Source organism: Neofelis nebulosa, chromosome 5, assembly GCF_028018385.1.
Source record: "Neofelis nebulosa isolate mNeoNeb1 chromosome 5, mNeoNeb1.pri, whole genome shotgun sequence".
Taxonomy (NCBI): domain Eukaryota; kingdom Metazoa; phylum Chordata; class Mammalia; order Carnivora; family Felidae; genus Neofelis; species Neofelis nebulosa.
In genome coordinates this window covers 22030567-22054612 of record NC_080786.1, presented here as the reverse complement: position 1 = coordinate 22054612, position 24046 = coordinate 22030567, and the positions used below count along the sequence as shown (strand labels likewise).

The window sequence follows — 24046 nt, the reverse complement described above, 5'->3', positions numbered from 1 at the left end:
TAACATTTTAAAGAGTAAATAGGCACAGGACATTAATTTCAGTAATGCTTTATTTTACCTAATGTATAAATATTACTGCACTGTGTAATCGACGTGAAGAATTATTAATGATATATTTTTACCTTCTCTTGTGCTGTCTTTGAAATCCAACGTGTATTCTATACCTACGGCACATCTCAATTCATTCACTCAATTTAAAATGGTTAAAGCTCAGTGGAGTCCTACCAAAGCAATAAAGTTATATTTCATGGAAAAATATTTCACACTAAAAGTAAATTTTAAATTGATTAAATGACATTACAAATTAAGCTTCTCAGTTGTCCTAGCCACATTTCAGGTGTTCAGTACTTGCGTGTGGCCAACGGCTACTGTATCTGCACAGTATCAGTATAAACCGCTGTTTTGGACAGTACTGGTCTAAATTCTGAGAGTCTTCTGTCTTCCATTGCAGCAAATTGGACATATTTTTAATATTAAGTCTTACTGATAGTCTTGTGATGGCCTAAGTCTCATGAAACCGAATTTCTGATTATTAAGGTCTGTAAACTGTTTAACTCTTAACATTTGTCGTTTCGTGATTAGCCACTTGGCGGCTGGCCTCCCTTCAGCCCTGAATATCTTAGAACGTCGTTAAGTGGCCATGGACTAATACCCAGCAAAGACTAGCCTTGAAGGTGATACAGTTCTGTGTGAAGTGCCTTAGGAAGCACAACATAAATGCGCTTCCTGGCCTTTCTGCTACCGAGGTCACTGTTTGTGATTTGACAAGATCAACACGTAAGAGGCCCATTTTGGAATTGTAACCAACAAAGTGACATTTGGGTGTTAATTAAGACAGAAAAGCCGAGAGAAGAGAAGACATGGTAGCAGGATTTTAAGGTCAGGTTTAAATTTAGGCAGATGAACTAACAGTAACGAAAGTTTTCTTTCCCAAAGATGAACCACTGCCATCACCACCACGCACAGGGGAAGTATGAAGTCATACAGAGTGAGATAAAAAAAAACCAACAAAAGTTAGGTAACCACTATTATTCCACTCTTTATTAAGGGTTTGAAAGTTCATTGGGAGCTTCCCAGTACCAGTTTGGGCTCATTAGAGCCAGCCTTCCCTCCCACTTTAAAGGAGATCAGGAAGGCACACAGAGAGGAGGGGTGTTAATTTTTGGAAAGCAGGTCCTGCCCTGGAAAGAGATATTTGGATCTGCTACCAAGGAATGAAGATCTGTGCAACGAAGCTTCTGACCCCTGGTCTGGTGCCACCCCCTGACCCCCACTGTACATTTGTGTTGCTGGGTCCTGGGAATTTGAGACCTTGCATCCTGGGAGACCGTAAAGAAAGAGGGCTGGTGTTGAATAAACTTGCATTCTCTAGCTTCTCTTGGGTGAGTGAGCTTTCCACATTGTATGCCCTACACAGCCAGTGTACCCCAGAACTGTGGTCTGATCTCAAGAAAGCCCCTGGTTTCCCTCTGGGCCTGGGCACACATCCAGCTTTTGCAATGCCAAAGTGCATTTTTAAGTTTGAGACTGAGTCATTGAAAATGCACCTTAGCGACAGATGGTGGGAGCTCATTACTTCCTGTGTTTTGACTGAGTTTTGAATAGTCTTGAAGATCTTTATCTTCCCACCAAGGCTTTGGGGGTATGTGAGTGCTGTGTAGGCATTTTAAATTTTACTCAGAGAACTAGATGGTGGAATTCTCATCTTTCACAAATGGGACTTCTTCAGCTTCCTCTTCTTAATTTCTTCTTTTTATTTAAATTACCATTTACGTACCAGAAACTCAAGTTGCACTGTGCACTTTCCATATGGTGTCTCATATAATGCTCGTGATCACCCAACAAAGTAGGTATTATTGCTGTCCCCATTCTACAGATGAGGAAATGGAGACTTAAAAACATAATTAAATTCTCCAAGTCAAGCAGCCCGTTAAGTGGCAAAGCAAGGATTTGACCCCAGGTGTGTCTGACTACAGGACTCACCACGCGATGTTGCAGAATAGAATGGTTGTCCTCAAACTGGACCCAACTGCTTATATCGGGGCGAGCGAATCTGACTTCAAGTTCCATTAGCTGGCAGTGATACTGACCTAGTTTCTTCCCCTGTGGTTAGTGGTATGAGAGTCAGTCACCATGCTTGGATATTTCAGATCATCTGGGATGTTGAAGGGATATTGATGGTGCTTGTCTCCTCTGACCACAGGTGGCTGTGTTACTGCAACGTGCCCCAGTTCTGTGACAGTCTACCTCGGTATGAAACCACCCAGGTGTTTGGGAGAACACTGCTGCGCTCAGTCTTCACAGTTATGAGACGACAACTCCTGGAGCAGGCGAGGCAGGAAAAAGACAAACTGCCACTTGAGAAACGGACTCTAATCCTCACCCACTTCCCAAAGTAAGAGAGCACTCCTGCAGGTCTTTGATCCTGGAGCTTGAGATCGATGCACACGTTCCAAAGCCTGTATCAGCCACGAGGTCAGGAATGATAGCAAAAGCGTCCCAGGGAGGAGGCGGAAGGGACCCTCTCCTTCTCACCTCCCTTTGTGAGTCGTCTTGGGAATTGCACAACGCATCTGTTATTAGCTGCAATCTGTGTTGCTGGCAGTCGTAGCTCGCCAGCTCATCCCACCCGAGTCATTGTGTCTGGGTCTCGGGATGGGGAAGCTGCCAGGAAGCTAGGGGACCATGGGGGAGAGTGGTAGAAGCAGTTTCCATCTACTCAGAAGTGGTGCAGGACAAGTTGAGTTCGCTGGGTTTTTTTCCATCCCAGATCTCTAACCCTTTCTAAGACCTGGTGAATCACTCCTGCCTCAGCCACAGTCGGCCTGCCCCCTCACTCTATACTAGACCCCAACAGCGGGCTGGAAAGGAGTAGAGAGGCTTCCTTTAAAATGATCTTTGTACCTCTCTACTCGGTTTCTTTTTCTTTATTAAAAAAAATCGTTAATGTTTATTTTTGAGAGAGAGAGAGAGAGAGCAGGGGAAGGGCAGAGAGAGAGGGAGGGAGACACAGAATCTGAAGCAGGTTGCAAGCTGTCAGCACAGAGCCTGACGTGGGGCTCGAAGCCACGAACCGCAAGATCATGACCTCAGCCGAAGTCAGACGCTTAACCAACTGAGCCACCCGGGTGCCCCTCTACTCAGTTTTTTAGAGAATATGCCTGACTCCTATGCACCATGCTTTCTGTACCTGCCAGAGCTTCCAACATATAAATAATCACTTACGTATTTTTCAAATGAAAGAAGTGTGTCAAAGGAATAGGGAGTTGCAGTGCTGTAACATTGACATTGGGAGTGCATTTTCAGTGCTAAGAACCAAAAGTTGAAGCTAAAAGGCTGACTGCTCAGGAGAGGGGCTGAGGATGCAGTGGCCAACTTGTCATGGAGCAGTGACAGCAAGACATGAGGGAGATGGTTCATCCTGGGGCATCATTCTGCCCAGAGCAGCGCTTTGGTGTGGGGGAAGTCGAAGGTATAATTTGAAAGGACTGTCTAGGTATGATAGAGTCTGTCTTCCCCCGCCCATTAAGAACTGCTCATGTAGAGAAGAGATGGAGAAAGGAGATATTCTTTAACCAAAGACTGATAATACCCTGTTTTAGCAGGGAAACTAGATTTTTTATTAAGTTACAATTATTGTATTACCCAGTTTGTTTCTCAGGAAAGATAGCTTTAATTAAAAAAAATTTTTTTTAATGTTTATTTTTGAAAGAGAGTGTGAGAGACAGAGCACGAGTGGGGGAGGGGCGGAGAGAGAGGGAGACACAGAATCCGAAGCAGGCTCCAGGCTCCGAGCTGTCAGCACAGAGCCCTACACAGGGCTCCAACCCACAAACCATGAGATCATGACCTGAGCTGAAGTCAGATGCTCAACTGACTGAGCCACCCAGGTGCCCCAACATAGCTTTAATTTTAAAGAATAAGTTAGGTCTAAAACAACCACAAAAATAGTTTTTTGATAGAAATTGACTGAAAATTCCTTGGCAGTGTAACACAAATCTTGAGCCGTGGGTAGAGGGCATCATGGGTAATTCTGATGAGCTTTAGCTGAATGCCCAATGTTTGTACATAAATCCTAGCTTCCTGATTTTCAATGTATTATTAAGCAGCTGGTACCTAAGACAGGCATGACATGAACACTTTGGCGTTCTCCGGGAAAGAAGGTTCAGCACCACTGAAATTGGAGTTTGGGTGTTTACCCCTAAATGGCTTATGATCTCTGGGCACACTCGTGTATTCGGTGGCTGCCTTTTAGCTTTCCTTAGGGATTTAAAGCGATTTTCTTATTTCTCTATTACATTTGCCACATAAGCAGCATTTTACACTTTCATATTACAGTTGTCATTCTCTGTCTCCAAGCCAAGGAACAAAGAGGACCCTCCCCCTACCCCACCTTTTGTGATACTTAAAGAGAAATTTTAATTACCTAACATAGTAACAATTTTTCCCCCATAGCAAAGTCATCTTGCTTCTTGGGAGATATTTGCTAATTATAACGTGTTATGTTCCTTCATCCCATAGTTCTGGCGTGCTTCTGCTACTGAGTTAAAAAATCAGTGCTGCTTTTTTTTCTTTTTTTTTTTTCCTTCTCTATTACTAATGGTAGGGTAAAACTACCACCCACTTCTCCTTTGAAATCCCTTGTCATTGAATATAACAACATTGGGCCCAATAGGGATTTATCCCCACAGCCTTGGCAGCTGAATCATATATATTGAAGCTTGAGGTGCTGTGTGGGTCCTGGGCACTGTCTCAGACTGAGAGCTGTGACTGGCTTCATGCCATTGTGCGGGGTGGCTGTGGCTCTCACATGTACTTGCGGGGCTTACGTCCTTGTTGTTGTCCTCCTCCTATGTGCCCTTTCTTCCACTTGGCTTTAACTCGTGCCTCTTCTCCCATCCACCTACTTACAGGGTTGTTTAAAAAATGTTTAGTGTCTGTATTTCATTCTACAAGTGATAAATGCACCTGCTGATGAAAATACGAAAATTTGATTAAGAGGGAACAAAGAAGCAAATGGCTCCCCCATAGCCCTACCATTCTGAACTACTTTTAGTGTTTTTAGGTATTTCTCTATTTCTCCATGAAGTGTGTTCTTTTATTCTATATACAATTTTATATTGTGTGTGTGTGTGTGTGTGTGTTTATATATATACATAAAGCAAGCACTTTCTTATGACATTTCATGAGGCTGTTCTTTATTACAATGAAATAAATGTATTTACGTATATACATAAAACACACATACATGTGCATATAAAATTATTTTTCCTAAATTATTAATGGCATTATTCCTTGATGAGTCTTTGGAGGGCTTTGTGAAGAGTGTTCTGACCATGTAATTACTGATAGAGAAAGAGCCTAGAAAAGGAAAGGAAATTTACTTCTGTGATGAAGGGCAGTTGGGAAAATCTTGAGGGCTGTGTAAGGTAGGAAAAGAGGAAAAGACCTCAAGCACCTTCTTTCTCATCAGCAAGATCAAAATGATCTCAGAATGTGTTGCTGTCAGCCTTTCCATAATTGGTAAGAAACACACTAAAATGTTTTAAAACGTAAGATAATGGTGGCTTGCTTAGGAAGTAGAAGTGACTCATGCAGTTTCTAGAAACCATGAATTAAACTATCGAGTGCAGGTAGGTGTTCATTCAAGTGGTTTGTTTTTAAATCTGAGATTTAACCCGAGCAGCAAGTAAAAAGACCCCTTAGGACCTTTCCCCATCTGTTTTAACTTATGCAAAACAAGCTTCTCCCATCCCTGAAACCATTTAGAATTTTGCAGTCATTGATAAATGAGAATAGTGGTACTTTTAGTGATGGTGATGAGGAGGATGATATAGATCCTTGATCAGTTATCCAAAACCTTGATACTAATGTTTCACAGTTCAAATTTACAATATTTTGTAAAGGTAATATATAACACATATATTATTAGGGCACCTGGGTGACTCATTCAGTTAAGTGTCCAACTTCGGCTCAGGTCATGATCTCATCGTTCGTGAGTTTGAGCCCCCCCTTCAGGCTCTGTGCTGACGGCTCAGAGCCTGGAGCCTGCTTCGGATTCTGTGTCCCCAATCCCCTCTAACCCTTCCCCGCCCCTCTCCCTCTCAAAAATAAATTAAAAAAAAAATTAAAAATAATGCATACAATATATCATGGTTCTAGGGATGCAGGCAATCCCCCTAAATCAAATCCATTTATAATTATAAAAATTATAAATAGTTTTATGTTTCTTCGGGTCAGATTGTTGCCAGATGGGTTATGGAAGATCTTTTTTTTTTTTTTTAATGTTTACTTATTTATTTTTGAGAGTGAGAGTGAGCAGGGGAGGGGCAGAGAGAGAGGGAGAGAGAGGATCTGAAGCTCAGTACAGAGACAGATGGGGGGGCGACAACTCACGACCTGTGAAATCATGACCTGAGCTGAAGTCAGAGGCTTAGCCGACTGGGCCACCCTGGCACCCCTGGAAGATCTTTTTTTAAAGAGCTTGTGGATTTCAGAATTTCAGAGACAGGAGAGCGGACTCTTCATATTCAACCTTTGTTACATGATTGCCGTGTGAACTTCGGGAGGGCAAGGTGGTGGTTCTGTTCACTCTGTCCTAACAGCATCTGACACAGTATCTGGTGCTGGGTAGACACTCGGTCAGTGTTTGTTGAACGAATGAGTGGAGCATTTACTAGGGGTCAGGCACCATTTCGTGCCTGCACCTCAGCGTATTCCTCACGACTACCCTGCACAGGAATTACTGTTGATATTTCTGTTTTATGGAAGAGGAAGCTGAGGAAGAGGAAATTAAGAATGTGTCCCAGGGGTCACAGAAATTAAGTGTTGAACTTGGCAAATGGATTCTAGAGCCCAGGCTCTTAGTCTCTTTTCTGTATCCTTCCGCTAGAATTAATGTGCCTCAAGAAGAGGCTTGTAGGAAGGTACTTCAGTACCAGATGTATAGATCTGTGTGTGTAGTTAAATCATAGTTCTTCAACTTTGGTGTACAGAAGTCTAAGGTACTTATCAAAATTTGGTTACCCAGGCCTGTTCTCATGGACTTCAATTCAGTAAGCCCAGGTAGGGCTTGGTTATCCGTATTTCTAACAAGGTCTCATCCATTTGGTTTATAATATGACCGGAAGTATAACATAGTAGTCACTGGTTCTTTTTAAAAAATGTTTGTTTATTTTTGAGAAAGAGAGAGACAGAGTGCGAGCAGGGGAGGGGCAGAGAGAGAGGGAGACACAGAATCCGAAGGGGGCTTCAGGCTCCAAGCTGTCAGCACATTGTCAGAGCCCAACGTGGGGCTTGAACTCATGAACCACAAGAGCATGACCTGAGCTGAAGTCAGATACTTAACTGACTGAACCACCTAGGCACCCTGGTTCTTTTTAAAAAAAAATTTTTTTTTTAATTAGCTATTTATTTTTGTTAAGTAATCTCTGTGCCTAACGTGGGGCTTGACCTCCAAACCCCTGGATCAAGAGTCATATGCTCTTCTGACTGAGCCAGCAAGGTGTCCCTCAATCATTTATTCTAATCCTAGCCCTGCAGTTTATTAGTTGTGGAACTTTGTACCAGTTATTTAATCTCTTTGCTTGAAGTTTTTTCTTCTGCAAAACGAGCATAATAATGGGTTCCATTGCATAGGTTTGTTAGGAGAGCACCTGAGTTAATAATACATCAACCACGTAGAACAATGTCTGTCATGTAGTAAGCGTATGTGTGTGATAATAAAAATAAAATATGTAACTCACTGGGTTGGTATGAGGATTCAATAAGAAGGTCATAGAACAGTGCAGGCACATGGCAAGCGTTCGATAAATATTAGTTTTGCGTTGAACAATGACAGCTACATAGATGGTGGAAATCTTGCTCTGGGACTCACTGAGGAATGCTCAGTGGAATGCATTCCTACTGATGTATGCTCTGTGCATTCTATGTTATGTCAATCTGTGCAGAATCAAAAGAGAATAAATTTGTGGAAATGCATTTCTTTATTTGAATATACCAGGCCCACCCACAGATCATCATTTGAGTCATAATTCGCGATCGTATTTCTGAGTTGAAGGTGAGAGGCTGATGTTGGGGTGCTTGCCATAAATGGTTAGGGTTTTCATCCTTCTAGTAATATATTAGTAATATATTTTGATCTTATTATTGCTTTCACTCTTGTGTCTAGGTTTCTATCCATGTTAGAAGAAGAAGTTTATAGTCAAAACTCTCCTATCTGGGATCAGGATTTTCTCTCAGCCTCTTCTAGAACCAGCCAGCTAGGAATCCAAACAGGTAAATTTCTTTTTGCATAAATCAGAGAACAACCAGAATGTGTTAGTCACAGCTCACTCTGCATTTATTTGTGGGTTTTTTTGGTCAAAAAATCAAAGAACAGAGCCGGCCAAAAAGTAACACCTTGGCAAATCTTACATGTGCATCTCGGTTAATGAAGAGAGCAGGTGCAAATCAGTTAAAACAACCCCTCCTTGTGCTATTGAGTTTGCTTAGCTTGCATATTAGGAGGTGTAAAATGCCGTACAGCTCAGCTCTGTAGTCAAATGCTGGCTTTTTAAAAAGACACTTAAAGTCTTGGTCAATAGTGGCCAGATATGCCCAGGAATCAAGCCTTGGTCTGGTTTCTGAATCTATGATGTCAGTTTTGTGCATCAAGTTACTGTCATGGATAAAGGTAGGGTGGTGAGTGGAGGAGAGCCATCTTGAGTCTCAGGTCGTGAAGTACTTCCTAGTGGGGCCAGAGCATCTTTGCCGTTGCTTTGGGTGGCAGCAGCTAGTATTTTGTGACGGAAGAAGGCATGTGACTTCTAGAGTCCCACTGATCCCAGAGAGAGGCTCTGAACTGCTGCCTTTGACGCTAGGAAGACTCGGAGAAGTTTGGCAAGAGATGCCAAAGCAGTCATTCCTATGTGGCCGTGGAGAAAGCAGAATGCAGAATTTCCATATTAGAGTTTTTAGTACATCTAGCTCAGTGTATAGTATTTTTGCCTCTAGCAAAAAAAAATCTTTTTTGCAAACGGTAAAAGTCACCTTCTTTAGTGTATGGTTCTGTGAATTTTGATAAACACATGCAGTTAAATAACCACCAGTACCATTAAAATACAGAATAGTTGCTTCACCCCGGAAAATTCCCTTGCAACCCTCTGTAGTTCGTTCATTGCCCCACCACCAGTCTTGGCAACCACTGATTTGTTTTTTGTTCCTGGAGTTTGCTTTTTCTAGAATGTCATATGAATGGAATCATATGGTACACCATTTTTTGAGTCTGACTTCTTTCATTCAGCATAATACATTTGAGAAGGTGATTAATAATGTTTTTCTTATCTAGCGCCCAAGTTTGGATGTAAATATAATTAAATCCCTACAAAGCAGAGTACTTAGGGAATGAGGTATTTTGGTTTGGATCAAATCCTTTTTGTTTGAATTCTTGTTTTTAGAGACCCCAGTTTCTAGCATTTACGGACATATCCTCTGTAGTGATTGGGCATGTCCTCTGTATTGCTCTCTCTGTCCCTGTGCTGTTCACTTTGTCTTTATCTCATCTGGTTTTCAAATAACATCTCTCCCACAAACCCTCTCCTTGCTCCTCCCATGCCTTCCAGCAAGGACTGCATCTCTTTTCTTCCAAACTTTCACAGAACCTTGAATATATCTTATCTTTGGTTCTCTAGCTTGGCTGTGTGGTGGCCTCACTTGTGATTGAAAATAATATTGATTTCTGAGGCTTCTCCCGAGAGAGTGATGTAATTGGTCTAGCCTAGACATTGAGAATTTTAAAAGCTCCCCAGGTGATTCTGATGTGCAGCCGTATTTGAGAACCGCTGTGTCACGCAGCACTTAACCTCGTGCTGTCCTAAGCCCACTTTTTTTCTGTAAGTCTTCTGTCTCCAGTGAGTGTGGTGGTCAGAGGCTGTTTGCCACAATAATAATAACAGACTTCCATTAAGTCCTTGCCTGTGAAGTCTGCTTCATAGTGAATTAGCTCAAGCCCAGAGAAGTTGGTATTATTATCCCCTTTATATAGATGAGAAATAGAAGCTCAGAGAGGAGCACCAAGTTGCCCACAACCAGAGCTCCTAAGTGATGGAATTGGGTTTCATGCCCAGTCTGTGAAATTCCTCAACTACTACACCCCATGAGGAGCCAGCCAGACCTCCAGCCAGGCTTTCTAGCATGTTCCGTGAATGTGCCGGCAGATAGACGCTTGTGGGAGGAGTGAGTGAAGAGCAGTTTCCTCCTTCAGGCAGGAGGACACCAAAGCAATTCAGCAGGATCAGCTGAGTTCTTTGCTGGAGGGTCTTCCAGAGAGGATTCCTCTTTGTGAAAACTCCCCTTAATCCTTGCCCTCCCGGAATGCCTCCCTGGTGTGTTCAGCTTCTAGCGCATTTTATGTCTTAGCATAGGATGGAGAAGGCAGAGGTTGTGTCTGACTCTCGGGGAGTTCCACATTTATTTGTGTGGCTGAGGTTGTAACCCGGTTGAACTGCATTGTCCTCTTTAGTGTTACCCAAAGCTGTCAGAAGCAGGCTGCCTTCTCCTTTTTTTTTTTTTTTTTTTTTTTTTTTTTTTTACTGTAATTGCAGTGTGTTCTCTGGGGGGAAAGAAGAGTGTAATCATCTACTTAATTGGCATGTCTGCACATCTATGCAGCTGTGATAAATGACATTCGTAATGATGGCTCTGAAGTTTTGCAAGATACTCAAATGTCTTCAGAATAACCAGAGCTTCCCCTTTGTGTGCAATCACTCCAGTGCACTTTGAGATTCAGAAGGCCTGTTTCCTGGAAGGAAAGCCATATGTATATGTGTGTATATACACACACACATATATATATGGCCTGGCACTCTGGTATATTCTCCGTGCTGTGGAATGGTGTCTCTCTGTAAACTTACTCCATCACTTTCCTGGCTGTTCAGAACGTCCTCTGGGGACCGAACTGTGGCTGCATTGAAACTTAGTTGAACGTTCTCTCTGGGCATCTGGCTTTACTGCTATACTCTGTCCTGTACGTGACCAGTGCCACTGAAAATGTCTGTATTCTTCATCTGCTCTCACCACACTAGCTACCAATCAGCAGCACACTGGCAAAGCAATATCCTATTTCTGACAATGGCTTTTATAAAAGAAAAGAAAAGAAAAGAAAAGAAAAGAAAAGAAAAGAAAAGAAAAGAAAAGATGTTTTTTTTAATTTGTAAATATTCTCAAACTTACAGAAAAGTTATAACAATAGGACAAAGAAATCTGGTATATTCTATATCCTTCGCCCAGATTCACCACTTGTTAACATTTTGCCATACTTGGTTTATCATCCTCCCTTCTTTTTTTTTTTTCTAAACTATTTGAAAGTTGCAAACCTCATACCCCTTTACAGAGCGCAGTGAATATCTCCCAAGAACAAGGACATTCTCTTACTTAACAGCAGTACAGTTATCAAAGTAAGGAATTTAAGCTTGATGCAATATTATTACCTAACCTATAGGCTATTTTCTATTTTTGCCTCTAATCACAATCCTGTGGTTTATAGCAATTTTTGTCTGACCTCAGGAGGCACATGATGTTGGCCTCCCTCGTTGTTGGTATAAGCTTGATCACTTGGTTATGATAGTGTTTACATGGTTTCTCCACTGCAGTGTTAACCATCTTTCCTTTTGCAATAAAGAAGTATTTTTGTAGAGAGATACTTTGAAACTAGCCTGTCTTCATCGAAATTATACTCCCAAGGTTTAGCCTGCACAGATGATTCTTCCTTGAATCAATTATTACATACTGGCTGTCAAGTGTTTTTTTTACCCCCTAACGTCCATGATTCCTTCCTTTTTATTTATTGGTATTCTCCTATAAGGAAGGCCTTTACCTTCTCCCCACTTATTTATTTATTTAATGATCCATTTATTATTATCATGTTCATTTTGGCCCCATGGCTGTTATTTTATTTTAATTAATTCATTCATTCATTTTTATTTTATTTTATTTTATTTTTTAATTTTTTTTCAACATTTTTTATTTATTTTTGGGACAGAGAGAGACAGAGCATGAACGGGGGAGGGGCAGAGAGAGAGGGAGACACAGAATCAGAAACAGGCTCCAGGCTCCGAGCCATCAGCCCAGAGCCTGACGCGGGGCTCGAACTCACGGACCACGAGATCGTGACCTGGCTGAAGTCGGACGCCTAACCGACTGCGCCACCCAGGCGCCCCTCATTCATTCATTTTTAAAAGATTTTATTTTGAAGTAATCTCTACACCCAACGTGGGGCTCGAACTTATGACCCCAAGATCAAGAGTCACATGCTCCATTGACCAAGCCAGCCAGGTGTCCCTCCATGGCTTTTATTTTAAAGATGATTTTGTTGTGGTGTTGGGCAGGAATGGGATGGTTGCATGTGCACGTGGTTCCTTATTGCTTAAGAAAGGAGTCACCTAATTCCTGTTTTTCTTTTTGGGGCTAGTTATCAGTCCACCTCCTGTAGCTGGGACCATTTCATATAATTCAAACTCATCTTCCCTTGAGCAACCTAATGGAGGGAGCACCAGTCCTTCCTGCAAAGGCTCTTCTGGGCTTGAGGCAAACCCAGGTAAGCTTGTAAGGGGGCATAAGAGAGGGCAATGATTGCCATAGAAGTCCTGTTATCTCAGGAGTGCAAAAGGTAGATTTAGACCAGCTACAGATTGTGTATGTCCAGGATTTTTATGGCTGGAAATCACTGTGAGCTGAAGTGGTTAGTTACAAAATGCAACCCAAATGCAGAGTCTTAAACAACAAAGCAACCCAAAATGCAGAGTCTTAAAGCCATAATCATTTATTATCGTAGCTCACTCATTCTGTTTCCTGGTAGGTTGTTGATCTCAGCCAACCTCATTCAGTCAGTCTTTGCTAGGCTTGCTCATGAGCCTACCTATTGACTGGGGGCTCTGTTCTGGGCTACAGCACTTAAACTGGAGCATCTCTGTTCCAAATATTTCTCATCTTCCTCCTGGGATCACTGGGCTGCTTTTCTTGGAGCAGAATATGTCCTTCTGACAATGGCAGAAGTACCAGAGAACAAGTAGAAATACAGTTTCTAGAAGCCTGGACTCAGAACTGGTATACCATCACCCCTGCCTTATTTTGTCAACTAAAGCCAATTACATGGTCGAACTCAGATTCAAGGGGTGGAGAAATGTACTCTTACTTCTTTTGTAGGAAGAACCGCAAAGTCACATGGCAAGAGTGTGGATACCAGGAGGGTAAAGAATTTGGCTGCTAATGTAATCTGCCATGTGGGCAAAACCATCTCTTGACCCTAAAGGCATTTCCTAGTTACAGAATGTTTTGAAGGTTGTCCTTCTGTCCATGGGCTTAACATCACACACATTTTGGATATGACCAAATCTTGACATTAAAGAAGTGTCAGACCAGAGGAAAGAAGAGAATTTTAAATGCAGTACCACATATTTAACATGTGTGCCACCATTTACTTTCTCACTTCCAAGGGAGATGCCACTCATCAATGCAGAAACTCTTTGCCAGTGAGCTTGGATGTAGCCTCAGATACTTTCTTACAATGACACTAACAGCAATTTATCAAGTTTGGGGCATGTTATTATAAACCTTGGCTACAAAATAAATAGTTCAAAGCATTACTTTTTGGGGAATCATAGAATTTGGAGGCATGTTGGTCAAATGACTGAAAATATTCTCATTTACAACTAAAAAAGAGTTATAATAACAAGAACTCAACAAAAGCCATTTAATAAGTGGTATAATGTTTATGGAAGCATCTCATATAGACAAGATACGTTACATTGTTCTGCTCCTTTAACTAAAGATGTGTGGAAATGTGCCTAGTGGGATTCACAAGCGAGGAATAATTAGATTTGAACATCTAAACAAATTTTAAACTTATTGTAAAAATAATTTTATGACATTTTATGACAGGGGGAAAAAAAGAGGAAAAACCAACCATGATAGTAGAAAGGACAAACAAGCCACCATGTAATCTAAGGAAGAAAGTGGGAAAAAGTTCTCTTTGCCTTTGCCTGGCTTTTCCCAGCATGTGACATGTCGAGAATGGCCCTACTCACTTTGTGGGGTATCATTTTATGGCAAAAAAGTATTGTGAGAGATAAAGAGGGATTCATTTATTTATTTAAAGTTTATTTATTTTGAGAGAGACAGAGACAGCACAAGTGGGGGAGGGGCAGAAAGAGAGGGAGGGAGAGAGAGAATCCCCAGCAGGCTCCACACTGTCAGCACGGAGCCTGATGTGGGGATTGAACTCATGAAACCATGAGATCATGACCTCAGCCCAAACCAAGAGTCGGAACCTTAACTGATTGAGCCACCTGGGTGCCCCAAGAGGGTTATTTTATAATGAAAAAATTAAATTCACTAGCAAAATAAACATTTCATTAGTATAGGTCAAATATATATAGTCATATTTAATATACACGTACCTATACATATACACGCATGCATACATCATAAAAGAAATTTCCAGAACTGGAAAGAGAAACAACCCAATCAACCAATAGTTGAAGGCTTGAAGCAACATCTCTGAGTAATTCATAGTTCAAATGGACAAAGCTATCAAAAAAGATACAGAAACTCTGAAAACATAATCAGTAAGCTTACTCTAATGGATATACAGAGATCATTACTCCTAAAAATCATACAATACACATTACTTTCAAGAAGACAATACACATTTACAATTAATTGGTCATATTTTAGGTTCTAAAGTAAGTTTCAGAAATTTTTGATGTTTTGTTATCATATGAACCATGTTCTTTGGCCACAAAGGGACTAAATTTAGAGATTAATAACCAGTGATAACTGAAATCACCCCTTGCATTTGCAAATGAACACATAACTCATATAGCAAGTTAAAAAATTATCATAGAAAATAGAAAATATTCTGAATGTATCTGTGGTTGGTGATTATTGGGACCTCCTCCCTTCTCTTTCCCATCTTCCACAGCCACCCCTTCCTGGGTAAATGGAGAGTTGACTTCCATGCCCATCAATGTTAATAGAAAATTAGTTGGATTAGTTGTCACGTATTATCTGCTTTGTATTTACGATCACCCATTGTTTGCCCCTTTGTTTTGATCATCACAGGAGAAAAGAGGAAAATGAATGACTCTCATGCCTTGGAGGAGGCCAAGAAACCCCGGGTTATGGGGGATATTCCAATGGAATTAATTGACGAGGTTATGTCTACCATCACGGACCCTGCAGCAATGCTTGGACCAGAGGTCAGCAGGGTAAACCAGAGCAGCCAGCTGGTAGCCCTTTTCTGTCTCCAACTGTTGCAGGTGGGGGTGGTATCACTGAGAGATAGCATGTTATGCTACCCTGGTTTACATTCAACCAGGTGGTCAAGGTGTGGAGGGCAAGAAAAGCTGGTGGAGAGGTGGTGCCCCTGGGTGGATATCACACCACAGAGAAATATGCTAATAATCTCACACAGCTGAAGGTGTTCCCACCTCCCTCAGCTCTTTAACTTGAAAAATTTAAATCCTGACAAATGTTATAAAAATTTCGTGATGGAGATTCATAGTTTTTTCCAATTTAATTTTTTTTAATTAAGTTTATTTATTTATTTGAGAGACAGAGAAAGAGAACACGAGAGGGGAGAGGCAGAGCGAGAATCCCAAGCAGGCTCCGTGCTGTCAGAGCAGAGTCCAATGCAGGGCTCAAACTCACGAACTGTGAGACCATGACTTGAGCCAAAATCAAGAGTTAACCAAGTGAGCCACTCAGGTGCACCCCCCCCCCCCCGCCCCCCCTAGTTTCTTTATTTAGATTCGCCAATTGTTGACATGCCACATTTGCATTTCCTCTGTCTCTCTCTCCTGTGAACCATTTGGAACCATTTCAGAATTAAATATAGTCACAACATTTCACCCCTATTTTTACCTGTATTTCTCAAGATAAAGACTATTCCTTTACATTACCACAGTGTAGCTACCACTCAGAAAATTTAGCCAGGTCAAAACATTTTTTAATATATGGATTGGCAAACTACAGCCTACAGGCCAAATCTAGCCCACTGGCTGTTTTTGTAAATAAAGTATAATTTAAACATGTTGTCTATGTCTGCCTTGCACTACAAGAGCAGATTTGAATAATTAAGACAGCTGGTGTAGGACCTACAAAGCCTAAGCTACTTGTTACCTGGCCCCTTTATAAGACAGTCTGACCCTTGGCCTAATGTATAGAGAGCCCATATCTGAATTCCCCATATAACCATATTATGTCCTTTATAACATTTGTTGCTGTTGTTCAAGGATCAGCCAGGGATCATGAATGGCATTTAGTTCTTTCTCTTCATCTCTTTAGTCTCTTTTAATCTAGAACAGTTCCCCAGTCCGTTTTTTGTTTTTTTTTTAATGGCAGTTCCATTTTGAAGAATCCTGCTCCCTAGTTTTCCATAATGACCCCTTTTGGATTTGTCTATTTATTCATGATTCGATTCAAGTAAAGCATTTTTGGTAAAAATTTTGCTGTTATCCCATTACATTGCATCCACGGGCAGGGCAGTTTAAGACATTTGTGACAGCTTCCAGGAAATGAAGAGATGTCTTGGAGATTATCTTATACAATATCTTGTAAAATTTTTTTAACGTGGCTCTGCTCCATCCATTTTTAATTTGTCATGTGTCCTTAGATATTTGTTTGATAGTATTGAAGATAATTCAGAGAACAGGAATGTTTTAAGAGAAAGATCTCATTGTAAGATTATTCTTTTCATTTCTTGTTAGATATATCCAGTCCTGGGAATCTAAGACTGTAGTACCTTTTCTGTACTTGTCTTTCAAGGAGTTAGTACCTTCGCAGTTTAGTTCAGCTCGGTTTTTCAGCTGTGACGTGTGGATGTGGTCACACATTTCCAGATTTGTTGGGTGGATTTGATAGTGAACTGGAGTTGGCTGGTATAGGCGTGCACAAGGCAGTTGTTAAATTTTCAGGAATTTTGTGAGCTGGTTGTTAAACGCAATGTTAGCTTGAAGTTGACCACAGTGGAACCTGGTCACCTGGGCAGCCAGCTGTAGACCAACGGGATGAGCAAGTGCTACCATTTGGGGCTGTTCTTCCCTGGGAGCTATTTGTTGAACATTTACCTGCACATCCTGGGTGAATTAAATAGAATGGGGAGCATGAAGTGCCAGCACAGGATTGTGCCACCAGCTGTGGTAGAGTGGGTCAACAGATGACCCTCTGGAAAGAAAACTATCTTTCAAAAAGAGGTGCTGACACTGTAAACGTGACTGCCACTGTCGGGACTGCAGTGAGAATTTGGGGGGGGTCTGTCATCCTGAGGGTTCTACAAAGTTCAGCCAGATGGGATTCCTCTAGACCAAAGAGTAGCACACAGGCCAAATCTGGTCTGCTCTCCCTCTGCTTTTAAATACTGTTTTATTGGAACACTACTACGCCCATTCATGTGTGTGTATGTCTGTGTGGCAACAGTGTTGACTAGTTGCCACTGAGACCTTCTATTTTTCGATCTGGCCCTTTGCAGGAAGGTTTGATGACTCCTAATTTACAATAAATATGCATGTACACATATAATACTGTAATCTCTCAAAATGTTTTGTCTCCCTTTTCTGTTTTGTTTTCGTAACTTGTATATGTTGTTTGGGTCCCTGAAAATCCACAAATGAGCATCTTATTAGAACAAGTAAGAGAAACATTGAGAGATCCCATCTCCATTGTCTTAAGAGAAGAGCTCTGCCTGATTTCTCTTGTCTCCCACATTGCAGACCAATTTACTGTCAGCACATTCAGCCAGGGATGAGGCAGCGAGGCTGGAGGAGCGCAGGGGTGTGATTGAATTTCACGTGGTCGGCAATTCCCTGAACCAGAAACCCAACAAGAAGATTCTGATGTGGCTAGTCGGTCTCCAGAATGTGTTCTCCCACCAGCTGCCCCGGATGCCCAAAGAGTATATCACACGGCTTGTCTTTGACCCGTAAGTGGTGCTCGACTGCCTGGCTCTTCTTTCTTTCTTATTTCCTTTTTAAATGAAGGAGGAACCACTCAGATACTAGAAGTCAGCCAGGGTCACTGAATCCAGCTGCCTCTTGTCGTGCCAGGGAATACAGAGCTCCATCAGGCTAAGTGCCATGCTTAAAAGCAGTAAGATTAATTGTTCAACAATTCATACATTTTTTTTGTTAATAATAACGAAGGTTTCTACTTTGAGTGGCTGGTGACTATCCTGTGCTTCATTCATTACAGTAGTGAAGTATTAACACCAAGAAGGGTCCCACTTTTTTCATAGCCAAAAACATGCTTGATTTTGGTATCTTAACAGGTACCACTGTTGCTGGGTCTTAACTGTGGGAAGATTCCTGAGGTATCAGACAGGTACATTTGAAAATCTGTTGCTTTAAGTAAAACCCCAACAACAGAAAACCTAAAGGTCTCTAATTGAATGTATTTTAACGCATATAGCCCCACAGCCTATGTGGACTGTGATCCCTGCATGTGACCATTCAGTGTGACATTTTGGAAGTTCTGAAGAGATGCTACAGTGCAGGTTTTGACGAACTGTACATGTGGATTTGTATTCTCTACCATCATGTTTCTGTAATATTTTTGAGTAAGAGTAAACTCTTCAGAAACATGTGCCACATTTGTCCACAACTGTGCCTTCCCTCTGAACCCTCAATTTGGGACCCTTGGCATTGAGTGTAGCACCATTCCAGTCCCGGTGAGCACCTCCACACATACTTTGTCCTTTATTTGTAAACCTCAGGCCCTTCGTAGGTGGCTGACATTTTTTTTTGGATGAATGAAGTCTTGTGCAGGCAAGCTTACTCTAGAGTCCACATTGAGAATGTTCTGTGCTGGCTTCAGCAGCTCATACACTAAAATTGGAACGATACAGAGAAGATTAGCATGGCCCCTGAGCTAGGATGACATGCAGATTCTTGAAACATTCTGTATTAAATAAAAATGAAAATAAAAATAAAAGAATGTTCTGCCAAGATAGTGGTTAGATAAAGGAAGCAGCCATAGAAACTCCAGAAAACCACTCCCCTCCTATCCTGGTTGGTTCATAAGGCACACCCCAAAAAGTATTTTTATATAACCAAAATAGGTAAAACTTTGCCATGATCTTATTCTTTCAGGAAACACAAAACCCTTGCCCTAATTAAAGATGGCCGTGTCATTGGTGGTATCTGTTTCCGTATGTTCCCATCCCAAGGATTCACAGAGATTGTTTTCTGTGCTGTAACCTCAAATGAGCAAGTCAAGGTAAGGGTAACCCAAGGTGTTAGAAGAAAAACCGAATGCAGTGCTTCTCCCTAAAGTTGTGGAGCTTGGCAAGGTCTGTCTCTGTATCATGTCTGCAGAATGTCTAAAGTGGAGTTCAGGACTTTCCGAGAAGAGTTTTCTGGCTGCAGGTGTCTGTGTATGTGTGTGACAAGAGTAGATGGTTCCATATCCCAATAGGTCAGCTTCTCCCAATGGTTTGGACCTGGGGCAAGGAACAAGGACCCCACACGGCCCCAAATGCAACTGAAGTACAGTCTATGGCAACTGAAGGGAGGTTTGAAAAGAAATCTCACTGTTCATTGTTAATTTCCACACGCACAGGCACACACACACACACAGTTGGTAATGCTGAACCACCAGAAAGGATGTGGCATGGGCTACATGATTTAGGTGGCTTACACTTAAGGAAGATGTCTTATGGCTTTGTCTCTAAAACCAGTCAAGGGCTAAAGAAATTCTAGAAGGGAAGTCATGAAAAATTTGAAGAAATTTAGGTCTGTGTTTTAGAAGTATTCATGCTGGGTTTGGAATGTGGGGTGTGTGCACGCATGTGCGTGTGCATGCCTACCTGTGTGTGTCTGTCTGTGTGTGTGGCTCATTTATCTTCCCACTTGGCCTTGGCATTGGTTCTTTCCTCCCCAGGAGTGAGGCTGTTACCTTGAAACTGCATTTGGTGTTGCAGTCTGACTGGAATAAACTGTAGACTCTCTGTTGTCAGAAAGACCTCAGATCTAGTGTATGTCTTGTTCTATTCTGCTGCTGCTTTTAGGAATATGGAACCAGGAAATGTGTTTTTATTATTCATTTGGTATTTTGGGAACCCTAAAAACTATCATGCAAAACTAGGGCAAATAGTGGGAAGACAATTAACTCAGGATTAGATAGCTGCTAAAAAAAATGACTGGAATGTCTGAGGCAACGTTGTCCAGTGAAATATGATGCAGTGTGCAAATGTGAGCCATGCATGTAATTTTAAGTTTTCGAGTAGCTACATTGAAAGAAAAGGAAACGGGTAAAATTAATTTTCTTTTCTTAATTAAATTTTCGTTTTTTTAAGTTTTTATTTAGAGAGAGAGAGCGCGAGTGCCCGTGGGAGAGGAACAGAGAGAGAGGGAGAGAGAATCCCAAGCAAGCTCCCCGCTGTCAGCAGAGAGCCCAACACAGGACTCCCTCTCACAAACCGTGAGATCATGACCTGAGCCGAAATCAAGACATGGATGTTCGGGCGCCTGGGTGGCTCAGTTGGTTAAGCATCTGACTTCGGCTCAGGCCATGATCTCACAGTCTGGGGTTCGAGCCCCGCGTTGGGCTCTGTGCTGCCAGCTCAGAACCTGGAGCCTGTTTCAGATTCTGTGTCTCCCTCTCTCTCTGACCCTCCCCTGTTCATGCTCTGTCTCTCTCTGTCTCAAAAATAAATAAACGTTAAAAAAAAAATTAAAAAAAAAAAGAGGTGGATGTTCAACGGACAGAGTCATCCAGGCACCCTGGCAAAATTTCTTTTCTTTTCTTTTCTTTTCTTTTCTTTTCTTTTCTTTTCTTTTCTTTTCTTTTCTTTTCTTTTCTTTTCTTTTCTCCTTCCTTTTCTCTTTTCTCTTTTCTTTTCTTTTCTTTTCTATTTCATTATTTTTAAATGTTTATTTATTCTGAGAGAGATAGAGATAGAGATCACACAAGCATGGGAGGAGCAGAGAGAGAGAGGAGAGAGAGAATTCCAAGCTCACAGAGCAGAGCCTGAACGGCAAATTTAATTTTAACAACGTATTTTATTTTACCCACTACCCAAAGAGGTGTCACTGTACTCCATGTCACAGAGAATCACTAATGAGACATTTTATATTCTTTGTTTTGTACTAACTCTCTGGAACCTAGGATGTGTTTTACACTTAGAACACGTCCCCATTTGGACTAGCTACATTTCAGGTGCTCCCTGGGCACATGTGGCCAGTGCTCCCATATCGGGCAGTGCAGGTCTAGGGACACTGTTGCTTGCTCTAGCTGCAAAGAAGCAATGCCTACCAGCAGTAAGCACTGGTAGGAATCATTCTCTGATTGAGGGCTACAGCCAGTGCTGTGGGTACTTTGGTTTTCATCAATGGCTTTACTCTGGTCACAGAGCCCATGATAGCTGCTGATTTCTTCTCACGAAGCACAAGTGGGGCTTTTTGTCTTTGACTCATAGTACTGAGCAGCAAAGGATAAACAAAATTCATCAGTCATACATCTGTCATTCTGACTGGGGAAGGTGAGAGCCCAAATTGGCTCAAAACTGACGTCTCGCACTTTTTCCAAGGAATTCTGACAGCGTGTCTTTAGATGGTGCTGTTGCTGTGCGTATCATTTTTTAGTTTCTGCTCGCCAAAGTGGGAAACAATTTCAAGTATGCAGAGTTTAGAGACGTACTTAAAAGCAAAATTTGTTTGGCTTTTCATAGGGAGAGGGAACTGGCAAACATGTCCTTAGTTTATGATTTCAGAAAAAGATTGCAAAGTTTTTGTTTGCAGAGAAAACTTACACCAAGCACCTTGTCTGGAGAGGTTGATTGAGGGTGACGTGGACGCTTTTAGGGCCACCAGAGGAAAACTAAAGGTATTTAATATGAATTGGATACTCTGTGTTATTGCTTCCCAGAAGGGCAGTTTATTTTTTTCCCAAACCATGTAATTTTCTAAAGACTTGCAGGCAGGTGGCCAAATATTACAAACCCAGTAGGAGGAACTAGAAAAAGCCACTTTTTGTAAATGACTTGAAACTGTAGTTCTAGAAAATGAAGATTAGTCTTGATAAATGGAGAAGTTTGATAAAAGCAAGTGTTGGTGGCACCTATGTGGAAAAAACCTCAAGTTCATAAGTGGAGGTTTTAGATTTCTATTTAATATGTTAAAAATCTTGGCTAAATGATACCGTCAAATTTGCCTCCTCTCGTTTTAGAGAATCCAGCTTGCATATAAATTCCTGAGAATGAGGAAATAAGATTTGTATGTGACTTTATCTCACTCAGAGCACACGCAAGATAACATTTGAGATTTTACTTGAAGCTCGTCACCTGGTTTTAGAATTATCTTGTCATCTCAGAACTATTTGGATTTGTTATCATGCATGCTTAAAGTTATGGAGCTAATATTTATATATCTTAATATTTAAATAAACACTGAGGTTGCTAGATGGATTTAGAAAAGAAAACCTTTGGTGTACCTGGGTGGCTCAGTTGGCTGGGCGTCCGACTTTGGCTCAGGTCATGATCTCACGTTTGTGAGTTCGAGCCCTACGTCAGGCTTGTGCTGACAGCTCAGAGCCTGGAGCCTGCTTCGGATTCTGTCTCTCCCTCTCTCTCTCTCTGCCCCTCCCCTGCTCATGAGCTCTGTGTCTTCTTGTCTCTCAATAATAAACATTAAAAAATAAAAAAAAAAAAAAGAAAGAAAAAATAAAGTATCAGAAACTCAAATTTAAAAAAATAAGTAAATAAAACCTTTGGTGATAGTTAACAATAAAGGTGGACCAATAAAGGGAGAAAGTTCTAGGTGAAAATGTAAACATTTGTATATAGTGGTTTAATATTGCTAATTGCCTGCCAAGGAAACATTTAAGCTAATCAAGGAAATGTTTTACCTCTACTGCCAGTCACAGTACTAGACAGGATTCAAGTTAAAAGATACAACCCTTACTCTTAAGCGATTGGAATCTGGAAAATTTATTTGGCAAGGTGACAAATAAGTGGCCAGTGATGAACAATATCTTATGTGGGTTTTGAGAAGCTATTTACAAAAGAACCATTACTGTTCTTCTTGAGGAAAATTATTGGATTGTGGGCAAAGCTTAAAAAGTTTATGGCCTATTAACCCCTTGTAACAAAAGCCTCGCTTTCTTCCATCAACTTTATCTATGTTAAAGTGAGTTTTGTCAGAAGATGCATTTCTTAGGAATTCCTAAATATTGCTATTTCTATGCCCATGCAGTTCCCTCCAACTAGCCAACCTTTTCTTTTTTCTAGTTTTCTTTTAATTTTTCTTTAAACATAATTTTTAATTACATAGATCATACATAAATACACTTTTAGGTAAAGCAAAAATCCCACTCCCCCTTCCCCCTGCCATCCCGCTATTCTCAACTTCATGTGCAACCTTCCAGATGCTTCTTTACTGATTTACGTGCAGGGAAATGTACCTGTTTATAAGAGCGGCTATGTGTTTTGTTGCTGTTGACATAAACACTTTTCATAATGTCTTAGAGCTCTTTCAACTTTAGTGCATATATGTGCTTATTTAAACCTATAGTTAGATCAATTAAAATTAAATAAAATTTAAAATTCAGTTCCTCAGTCACACAAGTACTCAATAGCCACATGTGACTGACGGCTACCATATTGGATAGCATAGATAAAGAACATTTCCATCATTGCAGAAATTTCTATTAGTGCTGATATAAAGCTATTTTCTTTCTATAGTATTTAATAATGTGGAAGCAACATAATTTATATAATATTCTCTATTGAAGACATTTATGTTTGGGGCACCTGAGTGGCTCAGTCAGTTAAGCATCCGACTTCGGCTCAGGTCATGATCTTACAGTTTGTGAGTTTGAGCCCCACGTCGGGCTCTGTGCTCTGTTTTGCTCTCTCTGTCCCTCCCCCACTCTCTCAAAATAAATAAACATTAAAAATTTTTAAAAAAGAAGACATTTATGTTTATTTACAGATGTTTTCTTTCACAAACAGTGCTCTTTTTGGAAATGTTTTTCTGGACGCTGAGAAGTGGAATTACACAGAATTGAATATGGCCTG

At 41.1% G+C, this 24046-nt stretch overlaps 1 protein-coding gene and 1 non-coding gene across 6 annotated transcripts in view; both read left to right on the top strand.

Annotated features, from left to right (window-relative positions):
- Positions 1 to 24046, top strand: part of KAT2B (lysine acetyltransferase 2B) — a 104508-nt gene that overhangs the window by 59679 nt on the left and 20783 nt on the right. For 3 of the 5 annotated variants that reach the window (XM_058729768.1, XM_058729771.1, XM_058729772.1), the window contains exons 6-11: positions 2204 to 2395; positions 8171 to 8277; positions 12449 to 12574; positions 15100 to 15236; positions 17748 to 17956; positions 19122 to 19248. In XM_058729768.1, coding sequence (XP_058585751.1) covers positions 2204 to 2395; positions 8171 to 8277; positions 12449 to 12574; positions 15100 to 15236; positions 17748 to 17956; positions 19122 to 19248 — 898 coding nt within the window. The remainder of the gene's footprint in view (positions 1 to 2203; positions 2396 to 8170; positions 8278 to 12448; positions 12575 to 15099; positions 15237 to 17747; positions 17957 to 19121; positions 19249 to 24046) is intronic. The other 2 variants (XM_058729770.1, XM_058729769.1) reach the window with 2 other exon arrangements.
- LOC131513244 (U6 spliceosomal RNA) lies at positions 18834 to 18940 on the top strand. Its single transcript, XR_009262476.1, has one exon. It is a non-coding gene; the product is annotated as a U6 spliceosomal RNA (small nuclear RNA).